This window comes from Strix uralensis, chromosome 8 (assembly GCF_047716275.1).
Source record: "Strix uralensis isolate ZFMK-TIS-50842 chromosome 8, bStrUra1, whole genome shotgun sequence".
In the NCBI taxonomy this organism is placed as follows: Eukaryota; Metazoa; Chordata; class Aves; order Strigiformes; family Strigidae; genus Strix; species Strix uralensis.
Window position 1 is genome coordinate 28153416 of NC_133979.1, and position 21087 is coordinate 28174502.

Consider the following 21087-nt stretch of genomic DNA (forward strand, 5'->3'; position numbering starts at 1 on the left):
CTGGCACCTCTGCGGCACCTGAGCCCCTTGCGCTGGATGTTTGGGGGGCAGAGCCGGGCTCTCTCTGGCCCCACAGCATGCCCACTGCCATTGGGAAACCCTTGACTTGGGGTTCAGGCAGAGAGCAACAGGGTGCAAAAGAAAAGAGGATGCTGCAAGGTGCCCTGGTTGCTGCTCTGCTCATCGCGTGAGCAGAGGTGACGAGCCTCGTCACCAGAGTGATTGTTCAGAAAAGCTGTTGGTTTTGGCTGTGCTTGCGGCTACCACTGCTCAGTTCAGGTCTGGGCACCCCTGGGTGTCCTTGTGTCCACAGGGCTGGGGGTGCTGGAGGGACCGTGCGTGGCTGTGCCCACCCTGGCCCACCACAGGGCTGTGCTGGGTGGCTACACTGCCAGGCGTGCTGGTGCTGGGTGGCGTTTTTTTCCCAGAGCGTCTGAAATGCGAAACAGCAAGAGCAGACAGGCAGAGCTGGTTCCCAGATGCTGCTAAACCTGCCATGGGTGGGGCACGGCACTGCGGAGAGGAAGAGTGCGGCAGGATGGCGAAGGCTGGCGGGGTGCTCTGGCCACTGTGTCAAATATAAACCAGATCTTACCTAGCACGGGCTGCAGCCCTGCTCTGCACTGTTCACCAGTCCTGGGAGCAGCTGTTCGGGTGCTGCAGGGTTTTGGTTTCTGTTTACTTGGGCACCAGCTGCTTCCTCCACTTTGAACCAGCTCCTCAAACTCGCAAACCCCTCTTTCTGGCTGGTTTTCAGAAAAACCCACTTTTAGCATCTTTCCCACTGGGGCTCCAGAGGAGTTTGACCCCGGGTGCTTTTTGGCAGCTGCTTTGCCATGGGTGAACATCCCAGCAGCGCAGAGGGCTGTGCCAGCACCCTTGCAGCAGGGCAAGTGCCTGCCTGGGGCACCTGATGCCAGATAACCACCTGGGCAGCAATGGCCAGGGCAGCAGGGCTCGGAGTTCAGCCTTTGAGCACCCTAGTCCTTGTCGTCCCTCCCTCGGGGTCTCTGTCCCTCTGCGGAGCTCTCAATCCCACCGGGGCCCAGGGAGGGATGCCCCAGAGTCAGGCTGGGGGGCTCAGGAGGTCATCTTCCCCCCCCCCCCCCCCCCCCATCCTTGCACTTTGTTCTGCTGCATTGCTGCTGAGGTGAGCTTTCAGAAAGGAGGATGTCAATCTTCTGCTGCCCAAAAATGAAGGCTTTTCAGATGGCAGGGTGCTGGGCTTGGCAGCTGGCCATGGGCAGCTGACTGCAGGGACCAGCCCTCCCGCACAGGCCTGAGTCAGCACCACGTCCCGTTCCAGTGCACCCATGAACAGTCCCATCCCCCCCAACCCGGGTGACACAGCTGGGCTGGTCCCCAACCCTGAGCACTTGGCAAGCCCCAGGGCAGGATGCGGGGTACCCTCCGGGCCTCTGGCAGTCTCCTTGCTCCGTCCTGGTTGGTACCCCAGACCTGACCCCTTTGGCTCTGGGGTCCAGCTGCTGGTCCCTGGGGTCCAGCTGCTCCCGAGTCCCTGCAGCCAGCACCAGGGAGAGGTGTGGTACGACCTCTCCACCACAGATGCTCTGGCTGTGTTTCCTGGACAGCCTCCAACCCAGCTGCCCACACATGTCCCTGGCTCTGCTTCCCCTGGGGCAACTGTGCCACCTCCCCTCCCCAGCCCATCCCCCTTCTCTCCTGACTTGGGCACTATTTGGGTCCCTGCGGGCACAGGGGTGCCCCGGGGTTTGCCGCAGGCCATGCGCGCAGCACTGAGCTTCGCAGTGTCTCACATGGCTGCTCCCGGCCGGCTGCAGTCACGCCTGAGCTCGCAAACCCGCTGGAGGTGATAAAGCAGAAGTTGGGGAGTCCCCGCTCCCTGTGCCCACCCTGGCGGGGCTGCCAGACCCCCACCATGGGGCTTCCTCTGGGCTGACGGCTGCATGGAGGAGCCCAGCGTGGTCTTGAATCATGGCTCAGAAAACCCCCTGCGGCTGAGCCCCAGCACTCTGCAGAGAGACGATAAATCTGTTTCCTCTGTCATTGCTTCCTTTTTATTTTCCTTCCCCCAGCATCCTGCCAGCAGCACCCCGGCCCTGCGGGTACTCCCCAGCCACCCTGGCACGCTCGGCTCCTCTGGTACGCCACCCATGCTCGCTGGAAACGGGACTCCCTGGCCCCATAGCGGCACAGCACCCGGAGCGGAAAGTGCACCCTCTTCATTGTCTGCGGCTTGGGAGCCTGAAAATGGCAGCAGACACAGAATTTGCATAGAGGAGCAGAATTAAATGTGCCTGCTGGAGTCACGGTGACCCTGAGTCCTCCACACCGGGACCTGTGTGAGTCCCCGTGGTGTTGGAGCCCACAAAGCCTGGGGTGTGTGTGGCTCCCCGGGACCTTTCCCGGAGCTGCAAGTCCCCCACACATGGCCATGAGCCCCTTGCAACTGTGATGGCATCTTGCCCCTGACATCCACCTTGGGAGAGGAGGGGACTGTCAAGGCAAGAAGGGACCCAGGCGGCCTCTGGCTCGGTGTGGGCTCGGAGCAGGCTGCGCAGAGCAGCACGAAGTTCCTGCCTGGTGCCAGGAGGGGTGTAACAGCACAGCTGGGGACTGGGGCCAGGCTCTGGGTCCCACAGGAGTAGGATGAAGCCCCTGTTCTGCTTTCCCATTGTCCCTACCTGCATGGGGACCCCAGGTGATGGGGGCATGCCCGGGTGGCCAGCCCACAGCAGGAGGTGCCTGGAGGGCTGGCTTGCATGGGCCGTGTGTGTGCTGGGAGAGGAGCAGGGGGCTTGCCTGCTGCAAATCACTGCTGTAGCTCCCCAGCAGCTTCTGATCTAGAGGGAGAGCTGCACGCTTCCATCCACGCAGCCAGTCCCGGGTACAGACACGGAATAGGCATCCAAAGGATGGATCTGAGCAGTGCCAAGCAGCTGCCCCTTCCTTGAGTCACGGCTGTACCACCACACCAGCCATTATCACAGCACTGGCTGCTACCTGGAGGGTGACCACAAATCAGTGAATCCTTGCTCCATCACATGCCCAGAGCCAGAAGCATTTCGGGAGCCTTGCAGCCACCCTGTACATCAGACCAACTTTGGTAAAAGCTACGCAGCTCCGTCTGCATATAAATACTCCAGGGGCTGCTGAGAGCGAGGGCAGCAGAGGGTATGAATTCCCCAGGCGATTAAGTGGGACGGCAGAGGCGGCTCAGCGGGCCCAGCGCATTCCTGCAGGGCTTGATGCAGGAATGCCTTTGCACTTCTCTGTTTCTTTTTAAGACGAGACTAGCTGGCAGGTAAGGTAATCACGGCGTAAGCCAAGTCATGTGAATGTTAAGAGTTAGCAGATGAGCCACAGGACAAGCTGTTTGGGGCACAAGCACAAGGCTGCCAGCCCTGAGGATTTTGTGGGAAGCCTCTCTCCCTCCTGCTTTTCTTAAACCTCTTGGTTGCTGACATCCTGGAACTATGAAATACCCTCAGCTTCCATTTTAACAGGGTTCCAGCTTTCCTGTTTGCAAAACAGTAAGCTGGGGTTTAGAACTCAAGTATGTGCTAAGGATCCCCAGAGCAGGGGCAAGTAAAAATGAGGCAGATCTGGGTGTGTAAAATGCTGGGATGTAAGGCAGGCGTTTGGGTGTGGGCTGAGCTGAGGTCTGAATGCCTGAACCACTAGCAATGTCACTGAAAGGTTATTGCAAGAAAACACTATTCTGAGAGAGCTGAAGCAAAGCTGGTGAAACCAGTAGTTCCTCCAAGGTGAAGGACAGAGGAGAAGTGCCGTGCCACTCTCTGACCATGCACAGACACCCAGAAAGCCCCTCAGAGTGTTTAAATACATTTTGCCTTCTGTGAGGAGAGCTGGGCAGAGCACAGCAGAGCCCCCCTGGCACATCTCTGCCTGGCAGCATCCCCCGGTTGCAGAGCGATGTGGCACATGGGATGTGGGGAGGTCCTGTCCCCGTGGGCTTTCTTCCTCCCTGAGCGAGCGCAGGCAGGGGGCAGGACGCCTTCACGCCCGTTCACCACCAGTCATGCCGTCTGCGGAGATCAGTCACTTGGCATCATCCGGGGGGTCCCTGGCCCCTGACATTGCCTGTGACAGCCCAGCACCTCCACCTGGCTTGAGGTGATGGCTTGAGGGCCAGCACACTGGGCTGGCTTTGAAGCAGTGGGGCAGGGAGCCTGAAGAGCACTGGGGCTGGAGAGCACTCTGCACATGCCGAGATCAAAATAAGTGTGCCACTGCTCTGTGGAGCAGGCAACCGAAATCACTGCGGAGTGAGACTCATAACATGGAGCCACAGAGAGGGCTTGATCTCCCTGCCTTTGTCAGCCAAAGTGCCAGGATTTCCCTAATTGCAGGGCCATTTAACTAGCGATGCTGTGGATATGAAGTCTGTTCAGCTCTCCTAATCCCTCAGCTGGCATCGCTTCCTGGAGCGCACTCAGCCCTCTGCCAGGCACCAGCACCCTGCCTGCCACCCTGCCCACCACCCTGCCCACCTCCCCTCACCACCCCGAGCAGCCAGGGCTTGGCTCTCACACCCAGACAAGACCCTCCACGGGCAAAGTAGGGCAAGGCATGGTGGAAACCAGATGGAAACTGTGGAAAACCTTGCCAGAGCCCTCCAGTTCCAGTGCTGGCTGCTGGTCATCTCTGGGTGGGAAACTGAGGGTGAGATGGTCTGCAGGAGGGCTGGAGGGTCCCTTCTGCTGGCTGGTGGCCTGCGTGCTGAACCTCGGCTTGTTTGCATATGGTGGTGTTAACGGGACTGTAACGGGACGTGTAAGATGAAGCAATGCTGAAACATGTTTTTAACTCCTCTGCAAACAGTTTATTGCTTAATGACAGACCCATGGGGATAATGGGGAACTGAGGAGCTCTGGCACGGGGTACACAGTGGGGTGCCTGCCCCTGTCCCCTTCCCACTCTGCCCTGCATGTTCCGTCCTGGCACAGTCAACCCACCTGGCCAGGGTGGCCATGGGCAGCTTAGCCCTTGCCTCCCTGGCTGCAAAATCCATGCTGTCTGTCCAGGTCCAGCCCCTCCCAGCCTCTACCACATAAAGGACACGCCGGTGGCTGCTCTCATCCCTTTCCTCTGTCCAACAGAGCTGCTGTGGAATGCTCTCCCCTGTGGGCAGCTGAGCCCACGTGCACCCACGAGAGCAGGATCAGAGTGCAGAGGTGGGAGCAATCAGCAGGTTCCCCAGTCCTGTGGGAGAGAAGTGAAGCCTTCCCTCATGCAGGCTGGGTTCCCCTGACGAGCCTCATTTGTCAGGTGGAGCTGGCCGGGGCAGTGGCTGATGCCCTCCCGGCACTGGGGGTCAGTGGCTTGTGCTCAGCTCAAGTGAAACACAGACAGCGGAGGACCAGCCTCTTCAAGGTCAGGGATAATAAGTCAGGCTCAGCACCGAGGGGAGCTGGAAATGGCAGCTTTTGGTGAAACACTAGAATTCCTCCTGAATTAGCTGCATTGGGGAGCACATCCTCAAGACCTCCTTGTTCCAGCCACATTCCTTCCTGTCCCTCCTCAGCTCCCTGCTCAGTTTCGTGATCGTTTTAACTTAAACATTGGTTGCTGCCACCTATAATTTTATTTGTGGGAAGTTTTGGGCATGCCGGGGGTCCAGCCTCCACCTCAGCAGGCGAGGAGCTGCAGGAGGGAGGTGTGCCAGGAGCAGTGCCGCAGGACGGCCATCGTGGCTGCGAGGCATCATCATCTGCTTGCCAGTGGCTGTCGGAGCGGCGATGGGAAGCTCTGGCCGCTGTGCGGGATTCATCACCCCAGCTGCATCGGCATACCTGGAAAAATCGTAATGGTGGTAGGGCACTGGCCATCCAGCTCCATGCTGGGAGGAGCTCCGGGATCTGGTGAATTACAGGGGGAAAACAGTGAGGTTTATTCATTCTCTCTCCTGAGCCCGGCACAATCCGGCCTTCACGGGCCAGTCTGTCGTGTCAGCACCGCACACAAAGGGCTCTCAGTCCGCGGGGAGCTGGAGCCAGGGCAGAAGGATTTTTAACACTTTAAATGATGGCTGAGGACTGGGAGGGATCTTGAGGTCGAATTCAGCTGCTGCCCTCCCAGGACCTCTTCCGTGGGAACCCGGCTCTTCTCCTGGGCTTTTCGCAGCACGAGCAGCCGTGGGGCTGGGCCGTGGGGCTGGGCTGTGGGGCTGGGCCGTGGGGCGCTGAGCTCGTACACCCGCTCCGGAGGGTCCCGTTCCCACCGGGGCCAACCTCCTGCTGGGTTGGGGTTTCCCTTCCCGTCGGTGCCTGCCCTCGGGCGACGCGCCATCACCCCTGCCCGGCGCCCGCCCGCCCCGTCCCTCTCAGCGAAGGCAGCACGGCCGGTGCAGCGCCCGCTTCGTTTCCCCGTGGGCACCCGCCGCCGCTCCCGCCGCCCCACGGGGCACGACAACGTGTGCCGCGGCCCTTGCCCTCCATCCCCCCGCCGCGCTGCTCCCCGGCCCCACGGCCCGGCCCGGCCCGGCCCGCCCCGCCCCGCCGGCCCCGGGCGGGCGCCCCCTGGCGGCGGGCGGGGCGTGGCGGGGCGTGGCGGGCGGCGCGGCGGAGGAAGTGGGGGCGGCGCGTCTCGCCCGTGTCCCTCCGCGCGGGGCGGCCGCAGGCGCCATCAGCGGCCGGGTAGATCCCTCCGCGTCGCTTCGCGTCGCGCCGTGCCCGTGGCGGCGGGAGCGGCCGTGGCCATGGCCCGCGGAGCGGGGCCAGCGCTCGCCGCCCTCCTCGGCCTGGTGCTGGCCGTGCTCAGCCGCGCCGAGCCCGCGGCCGGTGAGTGCCGGGGGTGGGGGGCTGCGGGGCGGGGGCGGTGCGCGGGAGGCTGAGGGGCTGCCCGGAGCCGCCGCTTGCCCGGCCCGGCGTCGCGGGGGAGGACCGGCCCCTCGACCGGCGCCGCTTCAAGCGCGGCCGGGCCGCCGTCGGTGTCACCTTCCTCCCTCGGGCGGGCCGGGGAAGGGGACCCGGGTCCGGTGGGGGGACGGCGGGGGCGCAGCGGCGGCGCGTGGGGTGTCATCGCGTGGGGGGCGGCCCCGCGGGGGCCGCCGCCTCTTTGTGTGGAGTGGCCCCCACCCCCGCCCCGGCCGGGCTCACCTGCGAGCCGAACCGGGCCGGGCCGCCCCGCGGCGGGGGTGCGGGTCCCGCCCGTGGGGGGCTGCTCTCCCTCCCGTGGGGGCTTACACGTAACGGAAAACCGAAATGGCAGGCGTCCACTGCTGGCAGTGCACGGCACTGATAGAGGTACAGTTGCAAGAACGGCTCGAGTGCTTGAGGTTTTTTGATTTCAAAACACGGGAGAAAATGGTTTACTGCTCTCTGTCGCTTGAAATACCTATGCATCGCGTTCCTTCTGGCCTCTTTGTTGAGGAAATACCTACACATCCAGAAAGAATTTCTATGTATCCTCCTCCTTGAGCTGTTCATCAGTTCCGCCGTGATGAAGCCATGGGTGCACATCTGAGGAAACTGCTGCTTTCCATCACGGTTCCCTGTTACATGTTGGCGTTTGCAATATGTTTTACAGCCGGGCTGGAGAATGTGATCCACAGCCGTAACTGTTGGGGTGTGATGGGTTTCATGCCTCTCCCAGAGTAACGTGCAGCCTTGTAGCACGTTAAAGCTATCAAGGAGCAGCAGTCATTGATTACTTAGGTGACTTCTCATTCGTTCTTCCTTTTTGCCCCTGAGAGAATGAGTCGCTCTTCAGATGGCTTGTGAAGAGTGCAGCCATGGGAGAAAGTGGTAGTAGAAGTTGTTTAGTGCGTAACCAAGTGAGACACTGATAATTTCAGCAATTGTGTTCTTCAGTATGGTTGGGAATGGAAGCTGGCATCTGCAGAATTTTGACTGCTGCTGCTGTCTTGGATACAGAGTAGTCACGTTAATCAATCTCTCTGTTTTGACTTTGAAATGGTCGTTATTTGTCTCCTGGGAGAGATGTTGTTGGATTTGGGTTTTTTTTGCCCCTCTGAATTCTGGCTGACGTAGTTTTACAAATATGTTGCAAGAAGATGGTTGGAGTCAAAAAAAGCCTATTTCATAAATGTGTTTGGGCCAGATTTGCTCGAAAGGGACTGGAAAAATAAAGGATCTTTCAAGGGTAGGTGTCTTACGAATTCAGAAATACATTTTCTTGGTAGGGTAGAGGTGTGGTGTGTAGTAGGACTGTTACTTCTGGCAATGGCTTATGCAGTCCAGTAAGACAGCAAAATACTCTTTTTGCAAAGACTAAATGTCATGTCCACTTAGTTAAACTGTCCCTTCATACTGGCAACTTACCAGCTTCTTGCTAGCCCTACCGATTCCTTCTCTGACAGGGGCTGAGAGGAGAAGTAGCTGTGGTATGGCTTGTGTCGCTTGACTGGATATGAATACCTACCAGGCTGGTTGAGGTTCTCCCATGCTGCAGAAGTTTTAGGCGTCGTGGTTGAAATCTCTTCCTAGTGCTAAACAAAGGCTAGTTGTCAGAGATGACAAATCTAGACTGAAAATTACTCTTGTTCAAGAGATACTGACCTGCATCTGGTTCTTGGGAGTGGGAGCTGTGGCTTGAATTAATGGGAAAGGGAAAGATGAAGTCACTGAAAGGGTATTTTCAGGTGCATATTCAACTGTCTTGATGCTCTTGTGCAAGAGAGGGCAGGTATCTGATGTCAGCTCTCTTGGTCAATAAATAGGAGGCTCCTGGATGCACTAAGTGCTATGGTTTGGACTACTCAACTCTGCCTCATCGTGCAAGCCCAATGGTGTAGCAACTTGCTTTTCCAGTTGAGCCGTTGTTTAGTTTTGCAAAAGGCTGCAGTTGAAGTTGCAGTAAGCTGGGGTGGGGCAGGAACACCTGCGCTTTTGGTGAGGATTCTCTCCTGATAATTGCTGTGAACGATTTGCTCCTCTTCTGATCAGACGGCAATGGGTGAAACCGGAATCCGCACTAGTAAAGCCCGCCCTAATTACCCACTGTCTTTATTAACACTTGGGTTTTGCTAAGCCCAGTTTCACCAGGTTGCTGTTGACTGTCAGCCTGTATGTCTAACAGGTTGCAATGCATTTTTAGTCTGGAGCAGCACAAAAGTAGTGCGTTGATGTGGACTGCAGTTTGAGATCTTTAATATTCCAACAGTGAAATTTTTGAGGACTTCAGATAACACTGACAATGCTGGTCTGCTTGATAGGTATTTGCTTACAGAAAAGCAAGTTTGACTTGATCTTTTGAAGGTGTTACTGTCTATCAAATTTGTTCTTATCAAAGATGCTGATTTAGACTTTCAAAAGGGAGCGTGATGAGAATCTGGCTCACTCGCATCACTTCCTGCAGGGCATCACTTAGTCAGATTAGAGATACGTGAAGATCCTCTTGCTGACGTTCTCAGGACTTGAATCCTTGGGAAAAGAGGGCTCACGCCTCTGGTGGCATTTGGCATCAGAATCTCTTATAGTGGGTGGGTTGGGTTTTTGTCAGCTTCCACAGTCACTTCCCTGCCTCTCTTTTTTTTTAAAGTGTCTTGCTGCTGTTGCAATGAGTCGGTAATTCTCTTCAATGTACTCTCGTCCTGTTTGGCTTACCATTTTTGAAAATGAGAGATCTGTGCTGTGAGAGGGCACCAGCGGCTGGGGTTTGAGCTCGGCACGAGGAGAAGGTGAAAAAGCGGCAGCAGGACTTCGGCAGCCTGTTTCTTCTGAACTTGGGAATCTTACTTAAGGGCAAAACCAAACGGTAACAATTTGTAACTCCAGATGTAACGTTGTTTCCTTTAAGTCTGTGCTCTTGGCTAATGACTGTTAAGTGGAGGAATGATACAGTGATTATTAATTCTCACCCCTCCTGTGGGACACTAGGGAAATGTCATCCATGTTGGGGGAAAAAAGGAGCTTCCCTAAGAATCTGCGTTAAAAAGTCCTTTTGTGGTTATATACTTAGTTTCTGTGAATTTACTCTGAAATCATCTTGCCAACAGAAGTCAAGGGCTGTCAGTGCCCATCTAGAAGAAACAGTGCTTATATCGTTCTAAACGCGGTCATCTGAGAGCTTCAGAAATAATAGTTCGTTCTGTTTAGAAAATAGTCTGTTCCTAGGGCACATGTCCTTTTTTTAGACCACTCCGAGGATGAAAAAAGAGCTTTGTATCTCAAAATGGCACAGGGCGTCTGCTGTTTGTTCCGTGCAGCAAGTCTTCATCTCGTTTCTCTGACATCACCCTGGACGGCTGCGGAAGCGCTGCTCAGCGCAAGTAGTGGGCTAGCATTTCTGCACGGGCAAACATGCTTAATGTTCAAATTAATAAAGATTTAGTGCTGGAGAATGACGGAAGACTTTGGAGAAGACCCGAGCATGGCTCCCATCTGCCAGATTGCCATGGAAACACCAATACCTCTTCAGCTCTTTAATTGCCCTCCCTACATTTTTTTGTTGAAAACTTTTTTTTTTTAACTAAATACTTTATGTTGCAGTTCTGGATTTTAGGCATTTTAGCTTTGTTTGAAAAACTGAAGATAAGGGAAGGCAGGGAACAGTAGCTGTGTAAGGAAGTGAAGAATATGGTGAGACAGACAGACGTTCAAGCTGTATTACAGGTTCATCCTGAATTCAATATGTATTATAACTTGAGCTTTTATTGGTAGTTTTTCAACAGAAAGTGTTGCATGAACTATAGCTGCATCTGATAGAAATAACAGTGCAGCTTCCTAGGCCCAAGACCCTGACGACAGAAAGGCTTCAACTCTACCTGTGAATTTGCTCAGTGGTTCCCAGCTCTGTTCTTAGGAGGGCCAATTAGTAGTTTTTGCCGATTCCTAGGTGTTTGGGGGAGAAATTTGAAACAGATAATGGCAGGGCATGCAGTTTTGTGTGTCTGAGAGCTTAATGGAGTCAGATTTGCTGTTAACGCTCTCAAATTAAAAAAAAAAACCAAACAAATCTGATGAACTTCTAAAGCAATTTTTTTTTTTCTTCTCACAGTCTTGTTCTTCTGAAATCCACTTAATTTTTTAAATTTTTTTTTTTTACACTTGTCTAGAGAAGTTAGTGAAGGAAACAAGTTTAGATATTGGGGTTTTCTCTCCCAAAAGGTACAGGATGTTGGCTGAGTGCCTTCACACTCCTCTGAGCTCTGCTTAGCTTCTCAGTTGATGAATCTTGCATTATCCAATTGATTCAGGCTTTTGTGTGTAAAAACAGTGGAGATGTCTTACTAATCTGATTAAAGCATTTTTACTTTACAGACTATTTCTATGTCTTGTAGACAAGCTTTGTCCTTAACTACTACCCTCTGTCTGTGAAGTGCAAACTGGTTGGCTTGTTTAAATTCCCCAAATGTTAACGTTTTCTAAATATGAGCTGAATATAAGGCTTTATTGTTTTTTCACAGTAAGGATTTTTACTAGTTTGCTTCCGCCCCCATCATATGTGCAATCTATTCCTAAAAAAAAAAAAAGAAAATGCTAGCACTTATTTACTAGTGGGTTTTTCCCTCATATATAATCTCACTGGAACTGTAATCTGTTGAGGTTAGTGAATGCATAATTAGTTATCACTCCTTTGTGGTTTTCCTCCAAAATTTGGTTATCTTTGGGTATCCTCTCCATATGTGCAGTGCTTCTTATTCCTTACCAGCTGTTTCAAAGCAGCTGTTTGTGTGGTTGAGGTTCTACTGTGGAAGAATTTTGTCCCTTTCTGCACATGGGGGACCTACCCATCTTCCTCCAGAATTGCACTTCACGTTTCAGCATTTTCTCTTAGCTTCTATTTTCACACTTTGTTTTTCCTGAAGGGAATCAGAAGCTGTTTTTTGCTCCCTTGGAGTTGGAGACCCCTTGATTTGTAGGGTAGCTGGTGTTTCTGACCATGCTGACTATTGTCCTCTTCCGAGCTGATCCACCACTGGCAAGCAGCCTGAGCTTGCATAAGGATTCCCTATGTACCCTGTGTTGCTGCTCTTTGAGGGCTTTGAATCCTTTTTCCTCCTTTTTCCTCATATAAAATGAGTAACACGGTTGAAATGACAGACTGTTTCTCATGAATGTCAATCGGGACAGAAAATCCACTGACTACATAAAGGTTATTGAAACCTATTTTGTCCTTTAGTTTTCATTCTAGTCTTTAGGGTTTTTTTAGCCTGACTTTTCTTATATGTTCAAGTTGTTTTCCACTCTTTCCCCCAAGAGAGCTTTTGAACCTATGGACAACTTTCAACCAAGTATGACAGAGATCTAGGTTCCTAAAAGATACTGAGTTTCTCTGAACTTAATGGAAAATTTATGGACAGAAAGAGGAGAGAGAGACCCATATAGTGTCCTCCCAAGGAGAAGGCTGTACCAGCAGCTCAGCTGTGTTCTCTGTCAGAATGTCACTCTCCCCTTACTTGCAGTAAAACCTTTGGTCAGAGCCTGCACCTTCTTAGATGCAGGATAATCAACCACAAAGCTACAGGAAACCAGCTTTGTAACGTTTCTTCCTCACAGCATTAATTGTTTTGGTATTTTGCATTTTTATTTCTGTTTGACTTTTTCTGAACTTGTGGGTGAGGACTTCATTGGCATTACTTTCCTTCTAGTATTTACAATAAAGCCCTTTCAGATTTTCCCTGGTTATGGCTCTGTTTCCCTATAGCAGTCTTCTCTCTTAAAAGCTGAACTCTGACTCTTACAGCTTCTGATCTTAATCCTTCAGTATTTCGTTTAATTTGATGGCCTAGAAAGTATCTGAATTTATAGTGGGCAGATATAGAAAACAAATCACAACTTCCAGATCCTCTTGGCATCCTAAAGAACAATGAGGCAGAAACAGAACTTTCCTTTTCTTCCTAGATTTGCTTTAACAGTCTGTCTAGCCAAAAAGATTAAACCTGGGTGGAACTGTATTCCAGTTAAGTGTGAGCTTTGAATTTGGATGTTGAGAATCATAGTACTTCCTATAGTGTTTCTGTGAGTAACGCTTTCTGCTTGTGCTCATTTTACAGCAGTGGCTACCTGTTTTTTCCCTCTGGCCTTGGAAAATAGTCCCGGTAGGCTAGTTAAATGTCAGGTTAGAATTTGTCTAAATGCAGGCATGTGCAAGAGTTTGTATGGACTCTAGGCTGTGTAGTATAGCTAATAACGTTCATCTCGCATGTACTTAGAGCCTGCGTCTGAGAAGTCTTTCAAACCTGGCTACGATGCGTGCTAGAAATTGGGTGGTACTTTCACAAAGTGGTGGCCTGCCCACTTCATAAGAAGCCAGTCTTTTGGTAGTTGTGGGATGTCTTCCCAATATTCCCATAATATGCCCAAAAGGACTGATAAAAGTTACGGGGCAGTTCAATACATTAAGAAGCAGTGGGATTTCCCCTCGAAGACCTGCTGGCATACCGGCGCGAGCCCTCCACTGCACGGGAGTGCGAGGACTTGAAACATCACCGCTTGTGCTTGGTCTGGGCTAAGCCAGCTTCTGACAGTCCTAGTGGTTTTGGCAAGCTAGAGCAAGTGCAGAAAGCCACCAAATAATTCGCCATTGCTGGTTTTTTAAACAAGGAAGAAAACTGTCAAAAGCAGTCTGTTAGGCTCAAAGCCTTGACAGCATGCTGATGCTATCTATGTATGGCTTCTAGAAAAGGGGCTTTATCTTTTCAAGAGAAGGCTGTCTTCTCTCATGCTGTACACACCAAAGTATTTCCAGTTAACATAATGGATGTAGCAAAACATACTTTTTATGCTGGCTGAGGTAGAAGGTAAAGTTTCTGATGCTATTAAGTCTTGAGCACCACATGGTAGAGTAGCAGGAAAGTAGCTTTTGAAGTAAGTCATGTTGAAATGCCTTGGTTTTGCATGCATTGTGAAATTGTTAAAGATATCGTGAAATACAGGAAGACAGTGCTTTGTGCACAGAAATGCTAATTTTACTGTGAGAACTGTAGTCTTCAATGTCCCCTGTGATTTCTTTTTTTAAAGAGAAGTGGTCATGTTACTTTTTAATACTCATTTTAATATAGAATATGGTTACATTTACATTCACTTCAGCTTTAGTTGCATTTCAATGTATTTCTATTCAGCCTATTTTAGTCTTAAGCTGAAAAAGTACAAAAGAGTCTTTTTTTCCTTTTGTTTTCTTAACTTCTTTCACTTCTAATTTACTGTATACAAAATATATATTTAGCTGCCTGCATTGCCCTGTTTGCTATGTGTCTCTGTTAAAGAATTCTAAGGACTAGTAGTAGTTTAATGACCTGCTAAACAGCAGTTCAAGGCAGGAATAATTTGTCAAAAACCAGGAGAAAATTAATCATTACTTTGCTAAAGTGTCTCTGCTGTGTCTGTATTTGGCCTAGCAAGCTGAACAGGAATCACTGATTTGGATCCTTATCGTGACCCCAAAAGCTGTCACCCTCTTGTTCCCCTCTGTGCAGTTGTGCTGGGAGGTGTTTTTGGCCAAGTGCTAGTTAAGCTTTTACTATGTGGGTTACAAAATCAACTGGCTGCTCAGTTCTCACTGGGGACGCGGGTACTTGAAGAGATTACAAAATTGTGTTTGAAAGCATGGGCACAAAAGAAATAATCCTATGAGTATTTGCTTCACTGGCTCGATTGGTGTGAAAAGAATGAAAATTCAAGGTAGTGAGATGAGAATACCTAGTCTGCTTCCCCTCCCGGTCCTCTGAAATGTGGTAAGGCTTGTTTTAACCTTCTCCATTTCCCTGGAGTAGCATAGGTGGTAAGAGAAGTCCGAATCATTCCAGGTCCTTTTGCAGTTTCTCTTGAACACAGTGTAGCTGAACTATGCAAACTGGAGCTAATCTTTGCTGTGAAAACAAGCTGCTGTAGTGTTAGACAGAAGCAGATGAAGTTTGGAGTTGAAGCCTTGTGAATGTTGCTGTTAAATGGGATAAAAATTCAGACAGGTGCAAATCAGTGTAAGTGGTTTTGACCACAGTGGGGGGGAATGCCGTGCAAAATCCGTGTTAATATTTCTGTCGCTTAGTAACCCTGACCTCAGGGGTTATCTGAAAGGGGCTCAGAGTGGAATTTTCCTCATTTCCTGAGAGCTCTGCAGAAGCAGCGCCATCCAAGTGCCCCTCTTTCAGAAATCGAGTTAACAGAAACAGGCATACTTGTGTTGTGGGAAATATTGATAATTTTCCTGGGCAACTGTGTTTAATTTAACTGTATTCTCTATAGGGATTGCAAGTGTGAAATGCTCCTATAGTACCTCATAGTGCATGTGACCTGTTTACGTGCTCCAGGGTTATTGAGAAATAACACTTCAAACCCCAGATAGCAGTAACTGGAGTCTGTTCCAAGTTGTCTAATTGCTGGACTGAATTTGTGCTGGTTGCAGGGAGGTCTTAATGGGACCGGTGCTTTAACTCTTCTGTTTCTGAGCCCCATTCCTTAGTCACCAACATATAAACTTTGGTGGTTTGGAACAGTTTTCCCTGATGCCCCTTGATGAATTTGATTGAAAATGTAATACCCCTTGAGGAAAGGAAAACCATCCTTAAAATAATAAAAAAAAGGCAATCTGCTCTACAGCAGCTGATACACAAGCGGGCAGTTTCGGTGGTTGGATGTTATTGGTGCCTCTAGGTGCCTTCAACTAAGATTGGTTAAATGCTTTCCCTAATGCAATAAAGTTGTTGAAATAGGGTACCTAAAGGCATGGAAGTGTGTGTGTTTTGGGGGCCAGGAGACAGAACTGGAGGCTGGGAAGAGCTTGTGACTTCTCGGTATGTGGGTAAGTTTAGGATAGGTCCCAGATCTTCTGGTTCCGAGAGCTTTATCCACTACTTTGGTGCTATTCAAGTGGCAGGCTGTGGTCTAGGTGGACTGGCTAAATTTTTGTGGTTCTAGAGTGCCCTCTGCTCCTGCAGGGCTTCCATAGTTCTCACCCTTCTGGTCACTTCAGAAATAGCCACAGTGTGCTGCTTCAGGTCGTGGTGAAGAGACAAGCACTTGCCAGAGCTGGAGCTGATGTGTTGCTTCCATCAGAACAGGCCTCGCTAGAGCTTCCAGTAGACTTGGATAAAAATTGACCAGCCCTAAACTGTATTATACCTAATGCTTTTTTAAAAACATACTGCTGAAAATGTCAAGTTTGAGCTACAAAGTATCTCCTCCTCAGAAATACCAAATCCTCTCCTGAAAGTCTTTAACATTGCTGATGTTTTCACTTACTCCCAAACACAATCCTGACTGAAATCAGAGTGCCAGAACAGTAATGATGTTGTGGCAAATTTTGAATTGCTAGAAACATACCGCAGGTGAGCTTATGAGGGACAGATGCACCTATTTCAGTGCCAAGTGTCTCTAGAGATAGTAGAAAAGAAGGAAAGAATTTGAGACAAAATAATCTGAAAGAAGGCTTAGGACTGGTTGCCTCTAATTTCAGAGAATTTCAGTCCAGAATTTTGATCAGCAAGTAGTAGTTGGTGGCAACCCAAAATATGCAAGTGCTGACATGAATGTCTTTGTAGCTTGCTGAAATTACGGCATGCTTTGCTTTGAAAATCTACCTAAAAGAAATTCTGGAAACATTTAGTTGCCTGATGAACAAATCTGTATCTGATTCTTCTTTCAGTTTGGCTCTTGACGCTGCCAGAGATTAAATTAAAATATGTGATAGTGTCTTTGTTTTTGTTCCAGTCATAAAATTTTTTACTGTAAGATTTTTCATTCCCCTAAGTATGCTAATGAAGCTTTGACTTAACATGTATGGCTACTGATTTGACTGTCGTTTTCTTTTCTTTCAGCTTTGCAGTGTATGGATGATTCCAAGCCATGTGTTAATGAGGGAAAGTGCATTCCATATCAAAATGGTACAGGATATTGCAAGTAAGTTGGTTTAATTTCTAATCAGTTTAATTACCAGTCTTCTTTCATTCGGGTTCCTAGCCAGAAAGGAAATGTGAATAGTTAAGATTTTCTTATGGGGTACGTTCAGTGTAACAGTTTTAGCACAGTTGGTGTTTGTTGATAATGTGTTAGTTCTTATGTGTTAGCTTTTTGTAACATAACAAATGTGGAATTCTTGTTCAGATTTTTGGGTTTGGATCTTGTCAGTTTGATTTCATTACATTAGGTTAGGAAGCGAGGCCAACGTGATCGTAGAGGTAAACTCTTTACCTTGCTTCCAGACCCGCAAGTTAAGTTGGAACTTGCTCTCCATCTTATAGCTTGCCTTACTTTATAGAGTTTCAGCCCCAATTTGAATATTTTTATGAGGTTTTTCAGAACTGCTCTGCACTCTGAAGTGTGCCAGTTCCCTTCCACATGCTGGAGAGCAAGTAACATGTGGGAGTTGCAAAAACAAACTAACAAAAAACCCCAAACACACCCCCACGTTTGTCTTTATCATGTAATTGCTTTTGGTAAGTGTTGACACCCGTCTTCAATGGTGCCTTCACTTTGCTGCTGCATGGAAAGCTGATCAGTAGGAGCTTTTGCGGAGTGTGTGGTGTCTGGAGAATATCACATCTATTTAAATGCAGTTCACCTTTCAAACTGCAGTATTTAGATTTTTTTTAAAATTAAGTGATATTTTGCAAAAAGATAAATCCTCCTTGTTTGGCAGGGTTAATTTACTATGTCTGCAGTAAATGGATTATTTTCTAAACCTTGCTTACTTCATCAGTGCAAGTTGTGCCATTTTCTAGCATGCTAAATCCCTCTTAATGCTAACATTCTTCAAATATTAGTGAATTTTGTCTTGTTGTTTTAGGTTGGCTAACACACAGCTCTGCTCCTCACCCTTTTCTACACATCCATCTTCCCTAGCCACAACCTTTAGTTCTTTCTGTTGATGTGGTACATAAAACTCGATACACATAGATTGCACCTGTGACACACAAAGGGGAAATCATTATCTAATTTGAGGTTCTTCTCAGTTTCGAATCAATACCTGGTGTGCAGAAAGGCCGTAGAAAGGCAAACATGTAACTTGTTATTCCCTGTTGTTTTTTTCAAATTTTTAACTATTACTGTTTCCTAGTGTTTTCCTTTCCATGGCTTTATATTGCTGTCAACAGAAATGAGCTACCCTTCTGAAAAGAAAGCTGGAACTTTTCCTGCTTTTCACCTGTATTTTAAGACTGCAACAAGAAATTGTGTGACGTTTAGTAGGTCTTTCTGATGCGTACTTAAGCATGGTAGTCTGGAGCCAAAGTACATGAGTCGTGATGAAGGTAATAAACAAGACTGGTGTTGATGTCAGTGCCGCTTGTACCTTCCTAGGGATGTTTTCTCCAACTTGCATGATCCTCTTGACCATGTCTTAGACTGAAAAAAAAAAAAAAATATTTAGTTGGTTCATCTGATTAACTTCAGTATTTTTAATGCAGTCTAAATCTTGACACATTTCCCTTATCACAGTGGCAGCTTTGACCACTCATATTTTTTTAGCACCCGGAGTTATTTATAATTCTAATATTGTCCTCTTCCTTTTTGTGCGAAGTTTTCTTGCAGGTCTTAAGCCAACCCCTCCTTCAAGTAACAGTTCAGTCCCTTTGCAGGTGCCAGAGTAACGGAAAGGCTAATAGAGGCCTGTATGTATCTTTTTTCTAGTTCTGGCTCAAGAACTCTGTTTTGCAGAAAGGAGGGGAAAAGTAGGAAAAAAACCCTCAACTGTGGAGATTCTACCTTAAGCAGGCTGATTCTTAGCATCCTGTTTTGGTTTTAACTTTTTTCTTTCCTGCACTATGAGGAACTCTGAATAGGGGAACTTTCTATCTTGTGTAGTAACCTAAATGACTTTCTGAATTTTTGATGGCTGTAAGAGTAGAAATGTTTTGTTCAGGAAACTGAACTTATTACTAAAGCAAGTGGCTTGGCTTCTAGCTCTGCAGGATCACTCTCTGATTAGCTAAATCTCCACCCCTTCCACTTTTTTCAAGTTTTCGGCAGTACTTCCTCTGCTGGGCAATAAGTTCTTATAATAGGCTCTCTTCTTCTTCCTGTACCTCCTCTCGGCCAAGTTGTTTGTTCTAGCGTGTGGTCAGTCCATCTAGTTAATCTTGCTGTCTGTAAGAAACAAGCGAACAGCTGAAGGAGAACCTGCATCAGAGATTATCATATGTGATGAATAGACATGAGTTGCTTATCAGTGCTTATGTTAAACATGTAGTCTAGGTATTTGGCAAAGCAGCAAGTGACAGCTTAATGCTGAAACACTTTGTCAAAAAATCCTGTAGTGTCTACTCCATTAAAAGAGAAAGCTAGTTTTCTGCTAAGAAACCTTTATTCTGGTGCATCTGGCTTCTGTTACAGGAACAGCGATTGTGACCCTTGTAAGGAAATCAGAGTTGGATCTTTATCAGATTGCTCTTGCGAGTGCCCCTTAAGTAGCTCCGTTCCCTTGGTGACGCTGCTGGCCCATGGCTGTCATTTTGTGGCACTGTTTGATAGAATTACTGACCTTCTTTGACCTTGATTTTATATTTGGAAAATTACACATTCCTGTGTTTGCGTCTTCCAAGGTCAGAATTTTTGTTTGAGAGATCTTTCTACACCCATTCAGTGACTAGCATGGTGAGGACGCAGACCTTATTCCAAGGAATATGGCTGTATCTGCAGTAACAGTACAAAGGGAACCTGTCCTTCCAAGCTTCCTGGGTCCCGCTTTGACAAAAGGCAGTTTCAGTTTGGGGTTTGGCTTTGCGTTGCACTGTGGTGGATTTTTTTTTTGTAGTTGTTGTGGCTTGTTCCCCCCCACCCCACCCCGCAAAGCATCTCCAGGCAGCCTTTTGCATATTGAGGTGTTAAGCATGAAGGAGCCTTCTTGTATACTCTCATATCCAGCAGAGAAGCAAGATAACAGTTGCTTGTTGCTTAATGCTAATTGTGAACATCACAGGAAAGGCCCTTCTCATCTCCCTGCTGCTGGATAACTGGGAAAGTAGTAGTAGTAGGAAGAGTCTGGGGGATAGTACTGCTAACTTGCAGGATTTCTGCAGTTGCAGGCAGACTGAGAGGTGTGGGTGCAAGGAGCTGTTTCAAGGACAAGCAGAGCAGAGATTCTGGCAACACTGCCCGCTGATTTCTGAGCACGAGTCTGCTCTGCTGCAGGCGGATGCAGGACTGGGCTGTCTCTCTGTGCTTGGAGTGGGGCAGGGCCCTGAAGTGGAGAGTGTCTTGACTGGTTTCCCCACATTTGGCAGCTGTGGCCTCTCCCAACTTCCCTCCCCTGTGCCCCAGTGACAGGGAGCAGAAGCAAGGCTGTGCCAGGGAGAGAAGCAGAAGTGAGAAGGAAGGGAGTTGGGGTAGGGGTGCTCCAAGGTTTAGGGAGGAAGCTGGGCTTTGCTACTTCTCGTGCGTTGTAGTTGTTTAAGATTCGATTTTTTGACCTTAGGACTGTTGCACATTGTGTGCCTAGAAGGGATATTGATACCTCTGTTTGAACCAAAGTACCGCTTTAACTCTATTGTCTTTTGTTGGGTCCTGATGGAAAAAAAAATAGTATAGTGGCAACCATAGCTTGTTGGCTGTGCTTAGTCGAAAGGGGAGACTGCTGAAGTTGGCTGATGCCAAAAGGACAGTCTCTTTCAACACATCCTTTCATGCCCAAAGCTGTCAGGATCTGTGCAGCTTTCTGTGCTTCTGTGCCTCTCCAGTGAGCAGTGTTTTTCTCACCTGGTGCAGAAGTTTGTGCATACTTCTACATTGCATGATACAGTTTTTACCTCATAGCTGCAGGATGGCAACAGGAGGACCTCAAAGCATGCTGAACTCGAAAGCAGCAACAGCATGGCTGTAAGGGGCTTCTATCCCAAATCTAACCCCCCGTAACTCCAAACCCCTTGCAAGGTTTTTGACCTACCTTTCTTTTCAGCTGGATCTTTATAAATGAATTTTAACTTGGATTTTAGAGGACTTCTGGGGCTGAAGGCAAGATCCTAGACTGCAGAACTGCTTCCAAGCCTGCAGCAGATATCTTCTCAGGATCTATCTCAAGAGACTAATCACTCCTAGACCAGTGAATGGGGAATATCCATAGGAGACCCTGTAGCAGGATGAGGTCTGAAAGTTTTTCCAGAAGAGGATAAAGGCAAAAGTTGAAAAGTTGTTCCTTTCTGAGAATGGGTTGCCCTTTCCTGTTTCCTTCTGTCTCCTTTCAGAA

General features: G+C 49.0%; 1 protein-coding gene across 3 annotated transcripts in view; it reads left to right on the forward strand.

Annotated features, from left to right (window-relative positions):
- Nucleotides 1-6625: 6625 nt before the first annotated feature.
- The window catches only part of NOTCH2 (notch receptor 2), an 87127-nt gene continuing 72665 nt past the window's right edge, over nucleotides 6626-21087 (forward strand). For all 3 annotated transcript variants that reach the window (XR_012629901.1, XM_074876824.1, XM_074876825.1), the window contains exons 1-2: nucleotides 6626-6785; nucleotides 16727-16808. Coding sequence is in view for 2 of the 3 variants with exons in the window: in XM_074876824.1 (XP_074732925.1) it covers nucleotides 6704-6785; nucleotides 16727-16808 (164 nt within the window). In the remaining variant the exon portion in view is untranslated. The remainder of the gene's footprint in view (nucleotides 6786-16726; nucleotides 16809-21087) is intronic.